Source organism: Mastigoproctus giganteus, chromosome 9 (assembly GCF_048544385.1).
Source record: "Mastigoproctus giganteus isolate SK-2022 chromosome 9, ASM4854438v1, whole genome shotgun sequence".
Taxonomy (NCBI): Eukaryota; Metazoa; Arthropoda; class Arachnida; order Uropygi; family Thelyphonidae; genus Mastigoproctus; species Mastigoproctus giganteus.
Window position 1 is genome coordinate 88,552,196 of NC_143583.1, and position 18,552 is coordinate 88,570,747.

The following is an 18,552-nucleotide window of genomic DNA, read 5'->3' on the forward strand; positions in this document are numbered from 1 at the left end:
TTAAGGAAACACCTGACAAGGTCTGCGTAATATGCCTTTGTGATTATGTGGCCTTTCTGAAGATAATCCACTAGCAACACTCCAAAAAAATCGATGCCATTTCCTCGCTAGCAGAAGGAATCGACATGGATTTCATTGGAGGGGAAGAAGAGCTGTGTTTCCACTGTTTGGAATACTCCTTTGTCTCTGGCTGAAAGTTATGAATCCATGTCTCATTCATAGTCACAAACCTTGCAAGGAAATTTCCTGGATTTGCTTGAAGATGATGCAAATGACTTGACAACTCCTGTGCGTTTTTGATCTGCTACCAACAACTTTGGGATCCATCGTGCTGAGACCATTTTCACAGCAAGAAGCTGTTATTATGTGGTACACACGTTCAGATGAGATGCCCAAAACTGCAATGTACCGAAATGTCACTCGTCGATCACTCCTACAACAACTTCTGTGGTGATGTACGTTGTAGGTCTTCCATAGGTGAATCATCTTCCAGGCTCTACCTCCCTTGTTTAAATTCTGCTGCTCATTTCTTAACCATGGAATAGAGAAGGATATCCTCCACTAATATTATAACAATATCCTCATGAATTGCCTATGGCATTAGCTCCTTCCCCCCCCAATATTGGATGAATACACCGCTACTGATTTTGTCCATCTTTCCTCATTCACACAACTTTGTTGACTTCAGGACCTCTAAATAATAAAAAATGTTATCGAAACTGCATGAAACTTGGTGGGTTACAATTTGAAGTGTTATACATTAAGTACAGAAATTTTACACTACACCACTCCCCTTTAATACTAAGGCCATGAACTTTTCGACCCTCCTTTCCCCCTCGTATATCGGCCATATTTGAAGGGGCACAGTAAACGTTTTAGAAGACCTGGTATTTCTTGCAGAGGATATGAACAAAACAGGTAGTATTTAAAACAGTGCTATAGAGTATTTTATGGAGAAACTTTAGTTTCACTCTCTAAAGTCTTATGTTAAATAAATAGGGAGTTAAATTTAAAGTATGACTAAGTTTGAAGTATAAATGTTTCTGAAAACGATCTGGCTTTCTATTTTCATCACAGATTAGGGTTTGTAAACCTGTTAACATCGTTGTTCTATTTTGTTATTTGGTATAAAAGAAACTGTAAAAACCCTTTCTAAATATTTTTTTAACATTAAGCTTCTTCCGTTTACACAATATTTTTCACATCGATGCTATTTAATAGTTTTGAAAGTGGACCAAAATAAACACGACCTTAACTTATGATAACCAAAAACTAAATACAAAAAGAAAAAAAAAAAAAAAAAAAAAAGGCAATTCACCGAAAAGATAAACTGCTTGAATATAAAGATAAAAACTGATAAGTAAACAACCGTTCCGAAGTGTTCGGTGCGACCGACCAAATTACTACTACTTCGTGTAATTTTTCTTCGGAGATTTATTTTCTAACCTTGCAAGAATAAATCAATAATCGAGAGGGTTTCGCTGAGTAGAGATTAAAAGATATCTTCCAGCTACAATCACATTTCTAAAGTAAATATGTGATATTGAATTTGCTGAACAATTCAAGCTAATATCACCGTTATACTAATGTAATAAGTAACGAGGGATGTACAACCCTGTTGTTTGTAAAGTTCAATCAGCCGTCGGAAACTTTTTTTTTTTTCTGAAAGCTATCTTATGTTTACCTTCGTTACTTGCTCGAGGAAAGCATGTTATTCTTGATTTCCTTATGATTTTGATAACTTCGACCGTTAAGTTTTATTTCAAACACTTTAGGTCCAAATATCGGTGACGAAATCGTGGATGTTTGCTCAGTGCCTGTGTTTGTTTCCGATAGAAAATTTGATTTAAAGGAAAGAAATGCGAAGCAAACAAACAGGAACAACGAAAGAAAGCATTCTGAATTGGCATGCTGATTTTGTATTTGATAATAGCACTTTCGAAATTCCAAACACGTCTTCTATGTAATCTCCATCGTATTAGAGTCAGCACCAGACGCTCCGAGAGAAAACTTCCATATATGCTTGTGTGTGTGGATGGGGGGATATTCACCGAGCAGACTACAGAAACAGTTTTATATTCAAGGTGATAAGGTTTTTTTTAATGGTATTTTTGAATACACTGTGACCAGAATTTTGCAAGATATAACGTGCGACAAAGACTGGAATTGGCGAACATTCAAATCTAAGTTGGTCTGGGATTATTTTAGGATTTCTGAAGGCATGTTTGTATTTTTATGCTTCGCTATTTCTTTTACTAACTGTGTGTGTGAGAGAGACTAATTCGGCCACATTTCTGATGCCCTGTAACAGAGAGCATGGATAAAAAAAATTCCATCTTAATATTTTTTCTTACATGCATTGTAATTCAGATGCAAACGATACCTGGCGAGGGAGAATAAGTGTTCGGTATTTCATACTATCCTATTTAAAAAATTGCACAAGACCTGAAAATTCTTTTTAGTATCAGCAAAAAATACAAGAAAGCAACAACACTGCTTTTCCAAGTTCATACTGAATCAAGCCATAATCATAATGCTGTACACGTCACACCTGCGAAGCAAGCGAGATTGGCAGGTCCTGTACGACCGAAAATGTTATATTCACATTAAGCACATTTTATGCATGCCTTTTTTTTTTTTTTTTTTTTTTTTTTAGGCGTTAGCATATATTCGTAAAGCGTCTATTGCCTTTCCCATCCTTCCGCATGTAATAACTCGACTCCTATTAGATGGATTTTCATAAAATTTTATATTTCCCTCTTGTAGAGAACAATTAGTTCGGCCATCCAAATTTCATCATAATTAGTTATTACGCCTATTTATAATAGTTGTTACTAATGTCATAGGTAATCTGAGGAACTAGTCGAGTGACTGTTTCAGATAAGCGTTGACAACTAAAGTCACGATTATATCGTGTCTACAGACTTTGCGTAATCAATAGTCTGGTGTGCCTATTTCACAGAATGAAAAAAATCCAAGTTTCATAGCGGAAATCCACGACTTTAAGGTTCCATAACTGTGCCAGCCACGAAGGAAAGAGTAATAGGGAACAGGTAACGAAAACTGGCGTTTTCATTTTGTCATCCATCTCCTCGGACGACCATGATATTATTCAGTAGATCGTTTTCGCTCATTGTCACTCATTTGGAGAAGTTGGGGTCCCGTCGAAGACAGGAGAAAATCTTACAGGCCTCTTCAATCAGGGTGTAGTTAGGCAATCTCGTGCAGAAGGAATAGAGTGCCCTCTGTCAGAGATTCTAAGTTTTTTCCGGACCGCACAACATGCAAATTGGTCCGTAAGGGTTAACATTATATTTGTTTATGCGTAATGACAAGCGTTAATTTTTCGCAGTTGGTAGCGACATTTTGCTAATTTTCGTGTCCTTAACAACTTAAATTAACCCCATTATTTTACTGGTAGTTATTTCAGTAATGGTAGCGTCATTCATAATGAAATGCGGAATGACGTCGAAAAAAATTGACCTTTCAGGTAATCGAGGGCGACTCTGAAGACAAAATAATAATGTAATATGAATATGATATTTCATTACATCTACTTGCACATTAAATAACTTAACAAGATCAAATACACTAACATAAATATGGTTTTAAGTGAAGATCGTTTTTTCACATAAACTATACTTTATTTCAAAACATTATTCTTTCACCAATATCCCCTTTATTGAAATTCATTTGTGAAAAACGAAAGCGCATTAATTAAGGTGAAAAAGTTTATCTTTTTGAGCTTAATTAGTGCACTTAATAATGTGTAGTAGCATTAATAAAAGATATTGTTATTGTTAATAGTAAATAAAAAGCGCTTACATTTATTGCAAATATTAATCGACAATAACTTGTAAATTGAGATATGTCAAACTAATGATCTGGTAGCTGGAATTCAAGCCCAACGCTAGCCAATGCCTTAAGCAAGCTTTTTATATTAGAACTGTTTCCACAATGGCAATGCACGATATTTTTTGTCCAAACCAGCAAGTTCAGTTAACAAACATACAACGGCTGAATGTTTAGAAATTGAGATATTAGTTAAATCATAATCTGCAAATCTCATGTAAACTTTTAAATATATATTTGACTTATCTCCTTGCTTCATTGAGTACGGCTTAACGTTTCTAAAACTACGTCACTCTACAAGATAACGTTGCAACTGTGATTTGATGAAATGCAGATAACTAATTGAGGTCCACTATGCCCCACTGCTCGCTCTACCACTTGTAATCAAGGCATGATTTAGCATAACTGCCTTTAATACGCTGCTGTGTTTATTCGGAAGATCATCTAATGAAGGTAGATTTAATAGAACTAATAAATTATACTCGTTATGAACACACTGCGTGACCCCGAGCGGCTCCGCGTACAGAGTGATGAACGGCTTGTCACCTCTAATGCCCTGTAAGCCTGTCACTAGTTGTGCTCAGCGCTCCGCTAAGTTCGGCACGCTATGCATTTTGCGACGTTTTATGAATATTTAATATTCATATTACTATAACAAACGAGTACAGTTTGACTGTCCCTGCTCTGTATTAATGTATATGAATGGGATTCTAGAATATTAGATAGGTAACATTGAACGCAGAATACAACTGAAAATATCAAGTAGGTTTAACAGGACACCACGTGCTTACCAGACATGTGCAGGTTCCGGGTATCCTGGTTCCATGTCAACTCGTCTTCGGTCTTCTCTCTTTTTCCGTTCCTCGGTGTGTGTTTTAGTGTTAGACGCTCTCGGCTACTCGCCATGGGGTTTTTCTCTTGGTACTCCGGTTTCTTCCTGCATACAGACACAACAGGCCGTGAACACACACCAACACTGGCACAATTAGTTTTGCTTTTTCACAAATTCGCAGCCACTGTTCCACACAGCAAACAATCGCGTCTTTAAAACGAACTGGAAATGTTTCTTCATTTCGCAGTTGGCAGTTAGACGTGACAAAGAAATATTTAAAATAATCCATTCCTTCAGAATCTATGGTTTTCTCGATTGATTAATTATATACGGATTCAAGAATGGCTTTATATTTAGGAACTCGACTGAAAGTTATCATAGCAACTGGTCACCGTTGATTATAACAATAGATGATAAATTATAACTTTATGAAAGGTATTTTTCATATTAATATTTTTGAAAAATACAATTCATATTTAATAATATACGAAATTAACAACTAAAAAGGTATTAGAATTACGAAACTATCATTTTTATCAATTCATAAGTGAAAGACAATAACGTAAATTTTTTATCCATTCTCTACAAAAGTGCTTATCTCTGAAAACTCACAAGAAATGAGAGAAAGAAAAAAAAATCTGATCGTAAAATAAAGTTCGGATACTGATGAATTATTATATTCAGGCTTGATCGATTTTACAGAGATGATTCTTACTGATAAAACTTATTTGTTGTTTGAAGGGCTTACAAAAGATTTACCCTCGGATCCACTGGAGTAATAATCATATAGTAAATACCCTACCATGAGGAGAAACTTACTTTCCAAAGGGTAGGCTCAACCGATGAATGTGCCTAAATTATTCTATTTAAAATTTTTACGGCGAGTTCAAACATCGAAGTTGTGCTTCTGCTGAGATCACTCTGTAACAAAACCCAGCCTTCTGGCACAACTGCTCATTGGAGACAGTTCCCTTTGATTAAATGGATTTAGTCCACTTTGCAAGAAAAATAATGGGGCACAAGCTATTGCGCTCGAATTAAAATTTTAGTCTCCTCGTTCAAAGAAATTTAATGCGATCTGAAAGCTTGCAGGACTTCGTAAAATTAACCAATTCCGCTGGAATTGGTCAAATTTAACTGAAATTTTCATTGACCTGAAAACAACTGAAAAGTTATTTCCAAGTCAATGTCCCTATAAGTAGCAGTTAAAATTGTTCAGTAAGAAATTTTAATGATAGGGCATTGTCCCCTCAAGAAATGAACTACTGAAACACTTTCAATTTTATCTGGCCAAATTTTGGTGGAGAAAAATTCAAATTTGTTGACTCAGAGAAACACAAAGAGCAGGATTCAGAAATGGATATATGGCTTCGTATTATTGTGATGATGTTCCTAGAACCAGAAGACGTTGGGGTACAGTTTTGCGTTTTAATTTGTTTTTGCCAATTATTTAGTAAATACGTGTTAAAATGAAGGTTCTAAATTATCTCCCATCATGTAGGCAAAAATGTCATCAAATCTACGGAGGATGCCTAAAGGTTGCTTGTCTTTCCACGGCTATTTTTATACATATTTTGCAGCCACTCTTCTTTATTACATTTGTTGTTATAAAACAAAACAAACAAAAAAAAAAAAAAAAAAAAAAACAGGCAAAATACAAAAAAAATCGAAAATTTAATTATTTAAAAATAAGCAGTCGTAACAATTTAATTATATAAAAGTAATGTCACACTATTATGTAAATTATAAAGAGTAAAAATAAAATTGGAAAATTTATAGTCGGTGTATATTTTAAAAAATAAATATCATTTATCCAATCGTGTATGGAGTGTGTTTATCGCTTGGGGTTTTATTTTACATAAAAAACACTCTTCCATAAACTCGTAATTTATTCTATTAAACTGAAATTGTTTGGCCAGAAAATTTAATATGGTGCCCATCCAGAAATAAACTATTGCAACACCATTTTATTTGGCACATTATTTATGTGGAGCGACGTTGTTATGTCGGATTAAAGCCAGTTACACACGAACGATGCGTTATCGTAATAGATAATGATTTATCGAGGATAAATCATTATCTTAGGAGCAAATTATATACGTAGCTAATAACGTTATTTAATTTTTGTGATAGTAATATGAAAAAGTTTTATAGAAAACATCCAACATTTATTAGATGGCAACTCCAGTTATTGCGCAATATTCTTTTGTCAACTATTTAATATTCACCTTCTGCTAGGAGTATTTCCAAACTTAACAAGTAACATTGGACAACACATCTTAAGCTTTTGATTTTTTTTGACTACCGAAATATGATATATCTCATGGATTTTGATGAAAAGATGAAGAGAAATGATGAATAAACGAAGAGAAATGCACTTTACACTAATTTAAATTTTTAATGAAATTTTAACAAGTATTGCAATAAACGCCGTAAAAATATAGACAAACAAATACTATTTTAAAATTAAGCCATCATCAGGGAATACAGTATTCAATTTTCTTTAAAACAGCACCAATCGATTTCTGTGATTCGATTTTATACAAATTTATATATAATAACTAAATTTAGATAACATCATAAATAAGCACTTTTGGAGAAGATCCTACAATTAGGAAAACAGTAATTGTTAAGAGTGGGAGTTGATGAGAAAATAAGTAAAAATACAAGTCTGCTTAAAGTGTCAATAAGATATAATGTTAAGATAATGTGTTTGAGATTAAATAGATTTATCTCTGAGGGTATTTTCGTCAAGTGAACTGTAGCATAAGTCAGTCAATCACCAAAATAAAGAAAAACTGGCTATACCAAACTAGAGTTCAAGTGAAAACTTGAACAAGGCACACCGACCTTAGACAAAGGTCGCTTGAACTCAAAACTAATTTAGCAAAATATTAAAACAGGAGAGATAAAATCCGCACTTCCTGTAGGAATACGTGCATCTTTAGCGGAGTAGCCTGTCATTAAATTAAAACGCGGAAATTAATTAAAGTGATGATTAAAAAATTTCTCACAAGCCACACCGCGGCATTCACAATAGCGCTCTCAACCAACGATGAAGGAAAATACCAGCGCGAAGGAACGTATTTTCCTTGGCGCTCGAATTCAATTTAAACCCGTCATTAAATTAAAAACCGCCATTTGGTTTCTAATTTAATGACAAACCAATCAGTGAAGGATTTAAAGTTTTGATTTTAATTCACACGTTTTAATTTTAATAGTACGCTAAATTAGATGAGCTTAAATGATTCTTAGTAGCTTAAAGTTCAGATGGGAGTGTCGTTTTTTTATTTAATAATTTATAAATACTGCACAATGTAACAGTCGGCCAGTTCTGTTCAAAGTGTGGTAAGTTGGTGCATAAACGCATCACTAATGGATATTATCACGCTCCAAAATCTAATGTCAAAAAATTAGGATGTACAGATATTTGCACACAAGTTATATCAACATGTTCTTATATACTTGGATACAGTAATATCAATTTTTTAAAGAACACCTCATTCCTTTCTTAATTTGAATGGTTACAAGCAAATTAATAATAACATTTTATTTTATTATTATTTTTTTAACTCTGAACAGATATTCAAGTACTATTCAAAACGATAAATAAATTGACCAATGGAAAAGGATTCTACAATAAGTAGGCAAGGAAGCTACCTACATGGATGGAAAAAAACCAACGTTGAAAGGCGCAGTCCTCTTGAAAAACTATTCTTCAAAACTAAAAACTAGAGTCAGTTATAATGGGATCAAAGTGTCACACAACCGTGACAGTTCACATTAATTACCCAACTACACTGCGCATGAAATTCTACAGGGTGATTCAAAAGTCTCTATACACTGGGAATAATGTTTATTTTTTTCTAGGTACCCTTCTAAAATGTCTTTTAGGTAGACAAAGACATTTTAGGTACCCTTCTAAAATGTCTTTGTCTAAAGAAAAGCGTACAAAAATCATTCTCGTGGCTAAATCAGGAAGCTGTTGCAAGGTTGCAATGGAATTTAACAGGAGAAATGGAAAGCACATCACGCACGGCACTGTTGTCAAACTTATTAAGAAGTTCAGAAAGATTGGAAATGAAGTTGCAATAATATATGTTGATATAAAGGCCGCCTTCGATAGTCTCAATGTACATGCCCTACTACGTCTGCTGTAGCAGGCCTTCCAAATAAAAGGAAACCTACTGAAGTTCCTACAGTCCCTACTAACTTTTCGATCCATTTATTTTCGTAGATAGTCAGATCCTCCAACGACCAGTCCATGCAGGATTTCCACAAGGTGGAGTCTTATCCGGACTCCTCTTTACCGCAATGATGATCCCTTTCTGCGAGGGCAGGGATGATGTATACACATATGCAGATGATATTAAGATACTGAGGACCATCCAACCGGCATTGTCTAATAGCCCTGTGTGTGATCAGACCAATCATAAGATTATGGAGCTATTAATACACTTTGAAAAATTTGGCCTAGCCCTAAATCCACAGAAGACTGTAATGATGGTGTACTCTCTCTCTCAAAAAAAAAAAAAAAACCACCTACACTCGTACATCCCGAACTAAACAGGACACCTATCCCAATTGTCACAACTCATAGAGATCTGGGAATAATATCTGACACCAAAATTACGTTCACGGCCAATGTTGACGTGCTTGTAAAGAGATTAAACTATCTACGTGGGATAACCAAACAAAACGTTCTGTGCGATGTGACTCAATGCTGTGCTTATGTGAACAAGTGTATCACGTATATAGTGTATTTAGTGGTGGTGTTGTTACATTCCGTTATATTGTATTACAGTATATGTAAATCTAATCAATATATATATATCTATATATATATATATATATATATATATATATGTGTGTGTTTTTATATTGTATTATATGTAAATCACCTGACATATACTGCCGTGAAGGGAATTTGTCTCTCACCAATGTAACACTTATGTATCTTGGTAGGACAAATAAACATTTATTTATTTATTTATTCAACCGAGAAGTGGTGAATTTTCAAAATCGAAAATTCACCAATGAAGGCACAACCGATATGGTGCTGGCAGTGTTAGCAAAGAGTCCCCAAAAAAAAAACACACGACAGTTGTCTGCAGAAAGCAGTGTCAGCCAATCGAGTATCGTCCGCATCATGAAAAAGCACAAATGGCATCCACACAAAATGCAAATGTTTCAGCATCTTAGTGAAGACGACCCGGAGAGACGGATGGAATTTTGCGAATGGGCCGTAAACAAATTGGACGGTGACGCAAACTTCTCATCTGGGATCTTGTTTACTGATGAAGCCAATTTTAACGTTAATGAAGAAGTTTATCGCCAAAACCTATGTTATTGGAGTGATACCAACCCGCACTGGATGAGTCCCTCAAAGATGCAAGGTGAGGTGTGGGATATGGGGAAACAAAATTGTCGGATCTATTTTCTTTGACACAAATCTGAATGCTAAAATGTACCCAAACATTCTGCAAGACACGATCATGCCGTCCCTGCTACGAGGATAGAGCATTTCCGGCGTATTTTCAGCAAGAAGGGGCCACTCCATTATCTGCGCGCGCCGATGGTTGGATCAGCAGTATACGGGTTCCTGGATTGGTCGCCGTGTTCCTTAGACTTTAGCCACTCGAGTTTTACTTATGGGGGTGGTTGAAGGCCATGGTGTACTAGGAAGATACAAAACACGAATCACCTAAAGGAAAGCATTCTAAATGCAATTACGCGCATAACACCAGATGTGTTAACACGAGTTCATCATAAGTGGGAGAGACGCATCCGTATGTTTTTTCAAAGGAATGGCAACCATGTAGAGCATGTTTTGTGAATAAAGTGACATTTTGTTAATAAATTGACCATTTTCTCTATGTATGGAGACTTTTGAATCACCCTGTATTACAGCTGTTCAGTTTTTCTTAGTAGTCAGTGACCACTTAATTTGTCAAGATCATTATTATTAAACATCTGTTTGTTCATGAAAATTTTTCCAAGACACCAGTTTGTACAGACGTTCTAACATCCGTTATCGAAATATCAGTATACAAACTATAAGTGCAAAATGTTATTAACTAACACCAAGTTTTCTTCTTTAGATAATGCACACTCATGGGAAAGGGAATCAAATCTTATACGCTGAATTGCATCTTGTATTCACACATGGCCGTTTTTTCCCCCACCCAATTTCGAACTGCGCTAAACTTATGGGTGTCATTCTCGTTTCGAAGATCCTATAATCACTGCTAAGTTAATTCGAATATACAGGGTGTCTCAAAAATATTGGTACAAACGTTTAGGGGAGGTAACTAACATCTAAAGGAATGTGAATCGCATAGGAACCCATAACCGGAAACGTCACGGGAAAGTAGTAGCAGAGGCACAAGAAGCAGAAACGACGCAAGACGGTAATTAGTGGCAAACATTTATTTGACATAATATTAACAATGGAGTACGAGATGGTTGCATTTCACGATGTTACAACAGATGTTCGAAGGTTCCACCATGAGACGCGATTCATGCGTGACACCGACGCAGCATGGATTGGCGGACACGGTCGAACACACCCAGAATTTCTTTGACAGTAGCAGCAGCGCAGACGAGATCCATTTCCGTCTCCACAGGCGATTCATACACAATAGATTTGAGGGCCCCCCCCACAGAAAGAAATCAAGGTTCGATAAATCAGCTGAGCGTGGGGGCCAGGAACGGGTTCCCCACAGCCAATCCATCGACGCCCAAAACGCCTGTGCAAATGGTCACGAACACACCTTCCATAATGGGCAGGCGCTCCGACATGTTGAAACCAAATGTTGCGTCTCACATTTGCTGGAACATCGTCAAGTAACCCTGGTAAAACGTGTTCAAGAAAGATCCGATATTTAGCGGAGTTCATGCGGAATGGTAACAGATATGGGCCGACTAAGCAGTCACCGACCATACCTGCCTACACATTTATTGCGAAGCGATGTTGTGCCGCATGGGGGCGCACACCGTGTGGGCTGTCGTGAGCCCACACATGAGCATTGTGCTGATTGAATAAGCCTCATCCGTGAACAAAACATAGGCTGGAAAATTCAAGTCTTGAACACTTTCTTGGAGAAGCCACTGCGCAAAAGCCACACGTGCAGGATGATCTTGGGGGAGCAGTAACTGAACCCTTTGGAGATGAAAGGGGTGTAAGGACTCGTCGTGCCAGACACGCTGTACACTGCAACGAGACACTCCTAAGGCAGAGGCAACGGCACGTGTGCTGGTAGCAGGATTATTCTGGACGGCATTCAACACATTTTTTTCATGGCGGGAGTTCGCGTCGAACGTGGTCTGCCCGCACTACTCCTGTTACCTTTAAATGACCCTTAATCGCACAAATTTTGAAGCGCTCGCGCAAACAAATGGTGGTCCGGTACATGTTTGTCTGGGAAGCGTTCTCCATAAATTCGTAGAGCGACTCGTCCATTGCCCTCTGCTAATCCATACACTAGGTGCATGTCTGCCAGAGGCGCCTCCATAGCCAGGTGGGAAGGAGCAGCAGTGCGAAGCACACGCTTCTTGATTTAGACCGGGGTTCAAGCCCGTCACCACCAAATACGGAGGATGCGGAAAGGTCAAGGGAATGACCACCGCATATTCCTGGAGCAATATGGCCTTAGTTGCTAATGCTCCTAAAAACCAAATAACAAACATGTCTGCCAGCTCATATCGATGCATGCTCTTCGTGCGGCGACTACTGCTTGAATGAGTAAACCAGAAATTTTCCCTCTCGAGAACTGATGAACAGCGCCGTCTACCGACTTACGGTAACGTTTCTGGTTATGGGTTCCTATGCGATTCACATTCCTTCAGATGTTACCTACCTCCCCCAAACGTTTGTACCAATATTTTTGAGACACCCTGTAGAGCAGAGTTTTGAAAGAATATTTCTGTTAACTATTAAATTTAACTACAGTGGGCGCCGCTTATTGTGATCTTTTCAAGACTAAACCTAATTAATAACAATAACAATAATCAATGAAGCAAGAATGCAGGGAGGAAATGTGTACATAAAAAGGTGGAAGTGGACAGAAAGAAAAGATTAGAATCAAGTTATATAAAATATTTTAATTTGACTGTCCACTATTCGAGAAAGTAATCAATAAGAAATGGAACTGCCAATGATATTGGAAATCCACACAAATCATTCAAAACAAATAAAAAAAATATTAAAATCAGCAATCAGATTTGTAGGAGTGCAGATACAGTACTTTTACGGAGAACGACACCGACAAATGCTGTACAAAGCAACAGCGGCAACTGATCACGCAACGTATCGAAGTTCAAGGACAAATAGGAATTTAGTGAATCACTTCAATTGCACATGCGTAAACCGCGATAAACAAACAAAAGTGATAATATAAACCGAAGCTGATTAAATAAATAATAGAAAATCGTTTTTTACGTCAAATCGGGACTTTTTAAAGTGATAAATTAAGCGAATAATCTGTGATCACAAGTGTGGACTGTAATAAATAATAATAAATTAATTATAAAAATGTTTCACGAACCTAAACCAAATCAGCATTTTAATTGGCACAATCCCGCAATACCGACTTAACAGGAAATTGAAGTTCCTACCTGTTTCATAGCAAGAGGGTGGGAGGGGGGTTTCACAAGTTTTATAAATAATATTTTAATACAGTACGGAAGAGATCAGTAAAGCACATCAGCCCAATATTGTGCTATACACTTATAAATGCAAATTAAAATATAAATTCTTCTCACCACAGTGGACAGAGAATATGATTACTGTACTCGTATTTCACCGTCCCAAAAACTTGAAACTTCATAAGATTGAAATAACAATGTCACTGTGACTTTTCTCTCCAAAAGAGGTTAGAACTACGCATATAGAAGAGGAAAGAGGGAAAACCATGCATGATCATAGGCTATTTATCCCAGTCCATTCTGTGTTGCTGAACTGCGCATGGACTCCGCTCTATGAGAATTCCGAAAGAAAGTCTTACCAATACGGCCTGCGACAGATTAATATAATAAATAAGGAAGAAAAAACAAACAAAAAAAACAACATTTGCCAAGTAATCAAATTGAGGCAATACAGACATGCCGAGTTCGTGGATCGAATGGTGAGAGGAAAAATACAGACAAGCTGCAGAAGAGTCTTTACTGTCATCTCCAGTTAACAAGAGTAACAGAGTGCGGCACTAAGACCAACAAAGGCACTGTAGACGAGCAGAATGTGGAAAGGAATTACTTACGTGTCCATGACGGCTCTTCTCTGGCACACTGCTACAGGGCAGACAAGTCTGGAGTCAAACCACTGCAGTTCGGATATTACCACTGTTGTTTGGAAAGAAGGATCGACCTGATTGAAATAATAAAAAAAAAAAAAAAAAAGAAAGGAATTCCAACCGAGCATGAAGACATCTCTTTCTCCGGGTATGAAAGAATCTTAATCAGATTTTTTCTGTTTATATATAGAAATTACTGTTTTAGCCGTTGTAGTAGTATAAGAATTTTTAGAATTTACAAGTTCGGGAGGGTGAAACGTACGGACAGTTCGGATACTTTAAAGTACATTATAGTATTTCAACTTGGTTTACAATAAGACAGTTTATTTCTTCCACTCCAGTTACAAAGTATCGAAGTCACTGCCATTCAGTTTAGATGTACAAAATTTAAAATAGAAAATGCTACCAAACTTAAAATAAAATAATTTTGTATGAATTTTTTTTTTGTCGAACTTGCACTAAACTGTTTGGTAAACTTCCATAGTCACTTCTTGATAAGATAATATGTACCTTGGTTTATGATCATTTATTTATTCTTACTTTCTATCTTTACTTTCTACCTTATGATCATTTATTTATATATTCTTACTTTCTATCTTTTCTATGCTATTAGTTGTAATTTATTTAACCTCATACTATTACATAACACTAGAATATTAATTTTTACTTAATTCGTCGCGCCTTATACAAAAAAGCCATTTATTTATGAATTAATTAAAAATTGTTTATGCTATAAGTGTAATTTATATTATATATATCTAAATTCATTGCACTTTTTGTTCTAATAGAGCCAAAGAGATGTAAAATAAAGTCCAGCTATCGAGTTCTAACATAGTTCTGCAGTCAGACTTATTAGACCCCGTGCTTTGCCTATGATCATTTTAATAGCCGAGTGGGCAGAGCACGAGTGCAGTAGCACACGCTATTTTTTTTTTTTGATTGGACCGAGGTTCAAGCCCGTGATTGCTAAATACGATTAACGTTTGTATTGATTGATTTATTGTAAACTCCAATGACCAGGTGGTCGTTCCGGAGTATAAACAAGAATTTTATTTATTTATTTGTTTTTTTCTATAGCAAACGTAAATTTTTATTTCTGTCAGAAAAACTCCAAGTGATCCAGCCTCGTCTTCAGTTTTTCAGAGGAAAGGGAAAAAGGTCCGAGAAGTTTACAAGTTTGTAATGATAAGCACCTAATAAAACCATTTTCTCAGAAAATGATTTAAAAGCTTTTATTCTCATCCGAATTAATGAAATTAATAGACTCACGAATTTCCATGCACTTTTCAGTGTATGCAAATTCGTAATACAGGTCACTTTGCTTTATTCAGTGAGGGAAAAAAAATCCTATCTCCGTTTCTCTTGAATACCAAAGAATTGGAACGCATAACTTTTCGACCTGAAGGTGCAAGTAGAGGAAAGACAAAAGCCAATCAGCTGCACTTCAACAAACACAAAAGGACACGCTTGTTTATTTGAATCAACCCTTTTGGCATAAGTCTCACAAATATCGCTGACTCTCCAGAAAAACAGATTTACACTTTTTAGCTAAAGATTATTTGCTACTGAGCAGTTGTAAGGGCTGTACACATCAAATCCACCAGAGCAGGAAATTTTGTTGGCAAATCTGGGCAGGTTTCTCCCTTCATCTAAATCTCTCTTACATTTTAACACAATCCAAAGAAACAAAACCACTTACTCTTCATCCTTTCTCTCTTACCAACAGTAGCGTCCAGTTCCTGCTGAATTACCTTTCTGCAGATATTGGGCACTTTTCTTCTGAATTGGAATCGGTAATTTTGCTATTTTCTTCAAAACCAATTAGAATACGTGAGCAAACAGCCAGCATCCATTGGTGCTGAGTTTACAGTTCAGCTGCAAACTTAGCGAATTTATTACATCATATTACCCTCTACTCCTGTTGCCTGAAAAAACTACACCTCCAGAAAATGAAGTCCAATTTTAATAAGTTTTATCTAGCTTTTCAATCAACCGCTTTGACGTTTGAAGTCTTTATTAAATAATAAACGCCATGCATATAGAGTCCAGTCTGCTCGAATGGAATACACATACTCTATGTGAATTTATCCCCCCACACACCAAATTTTATTACATGCTACCATTGAAAAAATACGGCACGGTATTTGTATGACAATGACGTAAGCGAAACGGACTTGCTCTGCATCGCTAATAAAAGTAATAAAATAAAATAATAATAATAAAAAAAACAACTTCTTTATCACTTATATCTTTCATGTCGTGAAAAAAAATGGCTATCCAATTTGCAAAACTTTCCGCCTCAACAATGGTTAATTAATGATTCATCTATAACAGAGTCTCTCCACTCGCTTTCTCATAGACGTACTGTTTCTGCTGCATGCCTCTTCTACAGATACTTCCATGGGCACTGTTCTTCTGAATTGGCTTCTATAATTCCCGCTCTCTCTTTCAAAACAGTCCGAACACGTGCCGCCACCAGCCAACATCTATTTACTGTCCAACTTCAAACCCACAGAACCAACTTTTCATCTTCCTCATTTATTCATTCAACTGCCGTTTTCTGGAACAAATTTCCTTCATGCGTATTTCCTGAAACTTACAATCTACAGAAGTTTAAGTCCAATGTCAACAAATATCTTCTTTCGTCTTCTCAACCTCCAACCCAAGCACGGTACTAAGTACTATAGGTTCTAATACCTCTCGTGTTTGGGGTTCACATAAAAAAAAACAAAAAAACAAATTTGAGGTATCCATTAGGGCTTGCAAACCGGCTAAATCGGTTTTCGTATTGAGTTCTTAAAACCGAAACCGAGCTTCTAAAACCGGATTCGAATATTTTCTTAGTTAGCCCTCTAATATAGTTTTTTGTTACGCACATTTTCTTTTGTTTGTTCGTTTGTCTGGATCGTTCAACTGCTTTATGTTTTAAACATGTTTTTTATTTTATATTATTTTATTTTAAGGTACGAATCTCATAGGCAAGTGGCCCAAATCTAGGAGGGGTACCTTTTATCTTCCCACCTGTATCATGGCACGATGCAGGTGTACTCATTTACGACTGAGTGAGTCGGAGCGATAACGTTAAAGAAATTCTCAACATTTCACCGTTCCATCTATCTTGTTCGCCAGGCAAGTTATGGAACGCGCCTTATTGATAGTTACTCACTAGAAACAGATTCGCTGAATATTGCATCAAATTTCAATCGTAGAAAGTTTTTTGCTTCTTTATTCCTATTAAATTTGCGATCAAATGTTCTCCAAAAAGCAGCTTCATCAAATACGAAAAAAAAAATTGCAAGTAAATAAATAAAAAATTTCTTTCGTGAAAATTTTGAAACTTGCCTCGTTTAGACTCTTCATTCAGTGCTTGCGGGAGTGACGCATAGTATTGTGCCTTTGTTATCTTCAATATTTTTATTTAAAATTGTCGGTGATATAAATTCCTACTAATTAATATTTATTACTCTTAATATGTCTAAGATGAAATCAAATGTATGGAATTATTTTGCTCGAAAAAGCAAAGATGAAACACAATGTTCGAAATGTCAGAAGATAATGAAGTCGTCTGGAGGATCTACATCATCTTTGATGTTGCATTTAAAGAAATGCATCAGATTGACATTAAACAAGATAACGGTGAACCTCCCGTAAAAATGGTTAGAACATTAGAAAACTTTATCGTTAAAAAATCTATGGAACAAGAGATTTCAAAATTAGCTGATTTAGATGGATTTTCTTTTAATTCAATTGCCAAGAGTGAGTTTATACAATCAAGCCTTCACCTTCAGAGAAATAAATACGATAAATTACCACCAGCCTCAGTGAATGGAATTAAAAATATGGTTCTGAATTATTATAAAACAGAAAGAAGAACTCATTCATCATTTAAAAAATTCATTGGTTTTGGGTGCACGGTATTTACTGACTCTAGACGAATATATGTCTATACAAAATAAAAGGTATATGAATATAAATGTGCATTCAAAAGACAATCATTGGTCGTTAGGTCTTATTGAGATTAATGGTTCACTTGATAGCAGAAGAACTGAGCAAATTGTGAATGGACACTTGAAGGAATTTGGTTTGAACTTGGATGAGGATATTGTTGCCTGCACCACCGATGCATCAGTAATGATGATTAAGTTTGGCAAGCAAATTACGCCTAATCATCAACAATGTATAGCCCATTGTATACATCTGCCAGTTATAGATGTACTTTATGAAAAAGCAATCAATTATGGTGCCACAGTCTCTGAGTCTCCCGTAGACAATGAAAATAATGAAGAAGTTGAAGAAAGACAGCAAGGTATACTTTATCAAACCGACTTTACCGATGAGCTCATTTATTTCTTCAATCCAATGCCCAATGTTGCACAAACTATTAACAAACTCAGAAAAATTTGCAAGCTTTTTCGAAAATCGCCTACCAAAAATGACATTACAAAATTTTGTTAAAGCAAAATTTAATGGGAAAGAATATAAACTTATATTAGATTGAAAAACTAGATGGGATAGCACATTCTATATGATTGAGAGATTTTTGAAATTGAAAAATTGCATTCCAAATGCTCTATGTGC

The 18,552-nt window shown here is 36.0% G+C and overlaps 1 protein-coding gene across 1 annotated transcript in view; it reads right to left on the reverse strand.

Moving 5' to 3' along the window:
* LOC150080530 (thrombospondin type-1 domain-containing protein 7A-like) overlaps window positions 1-18,552 on the reverse strand; it is a 1,074,234-nt gene that overhangs the window by 28,929 nt on the left and 1,026,753 nt on the right. The window contains exon 27 of the mRNA XM_090380722.1: window positions 4,644-4,789. Coding sequence (XP_090236848.1) covers window positions 4,644-4,789 — 146 coding nt within the window. The remainder of the gene's footprint in view (window positions 1-4,643; window positions 4,790-18,552) is intronic.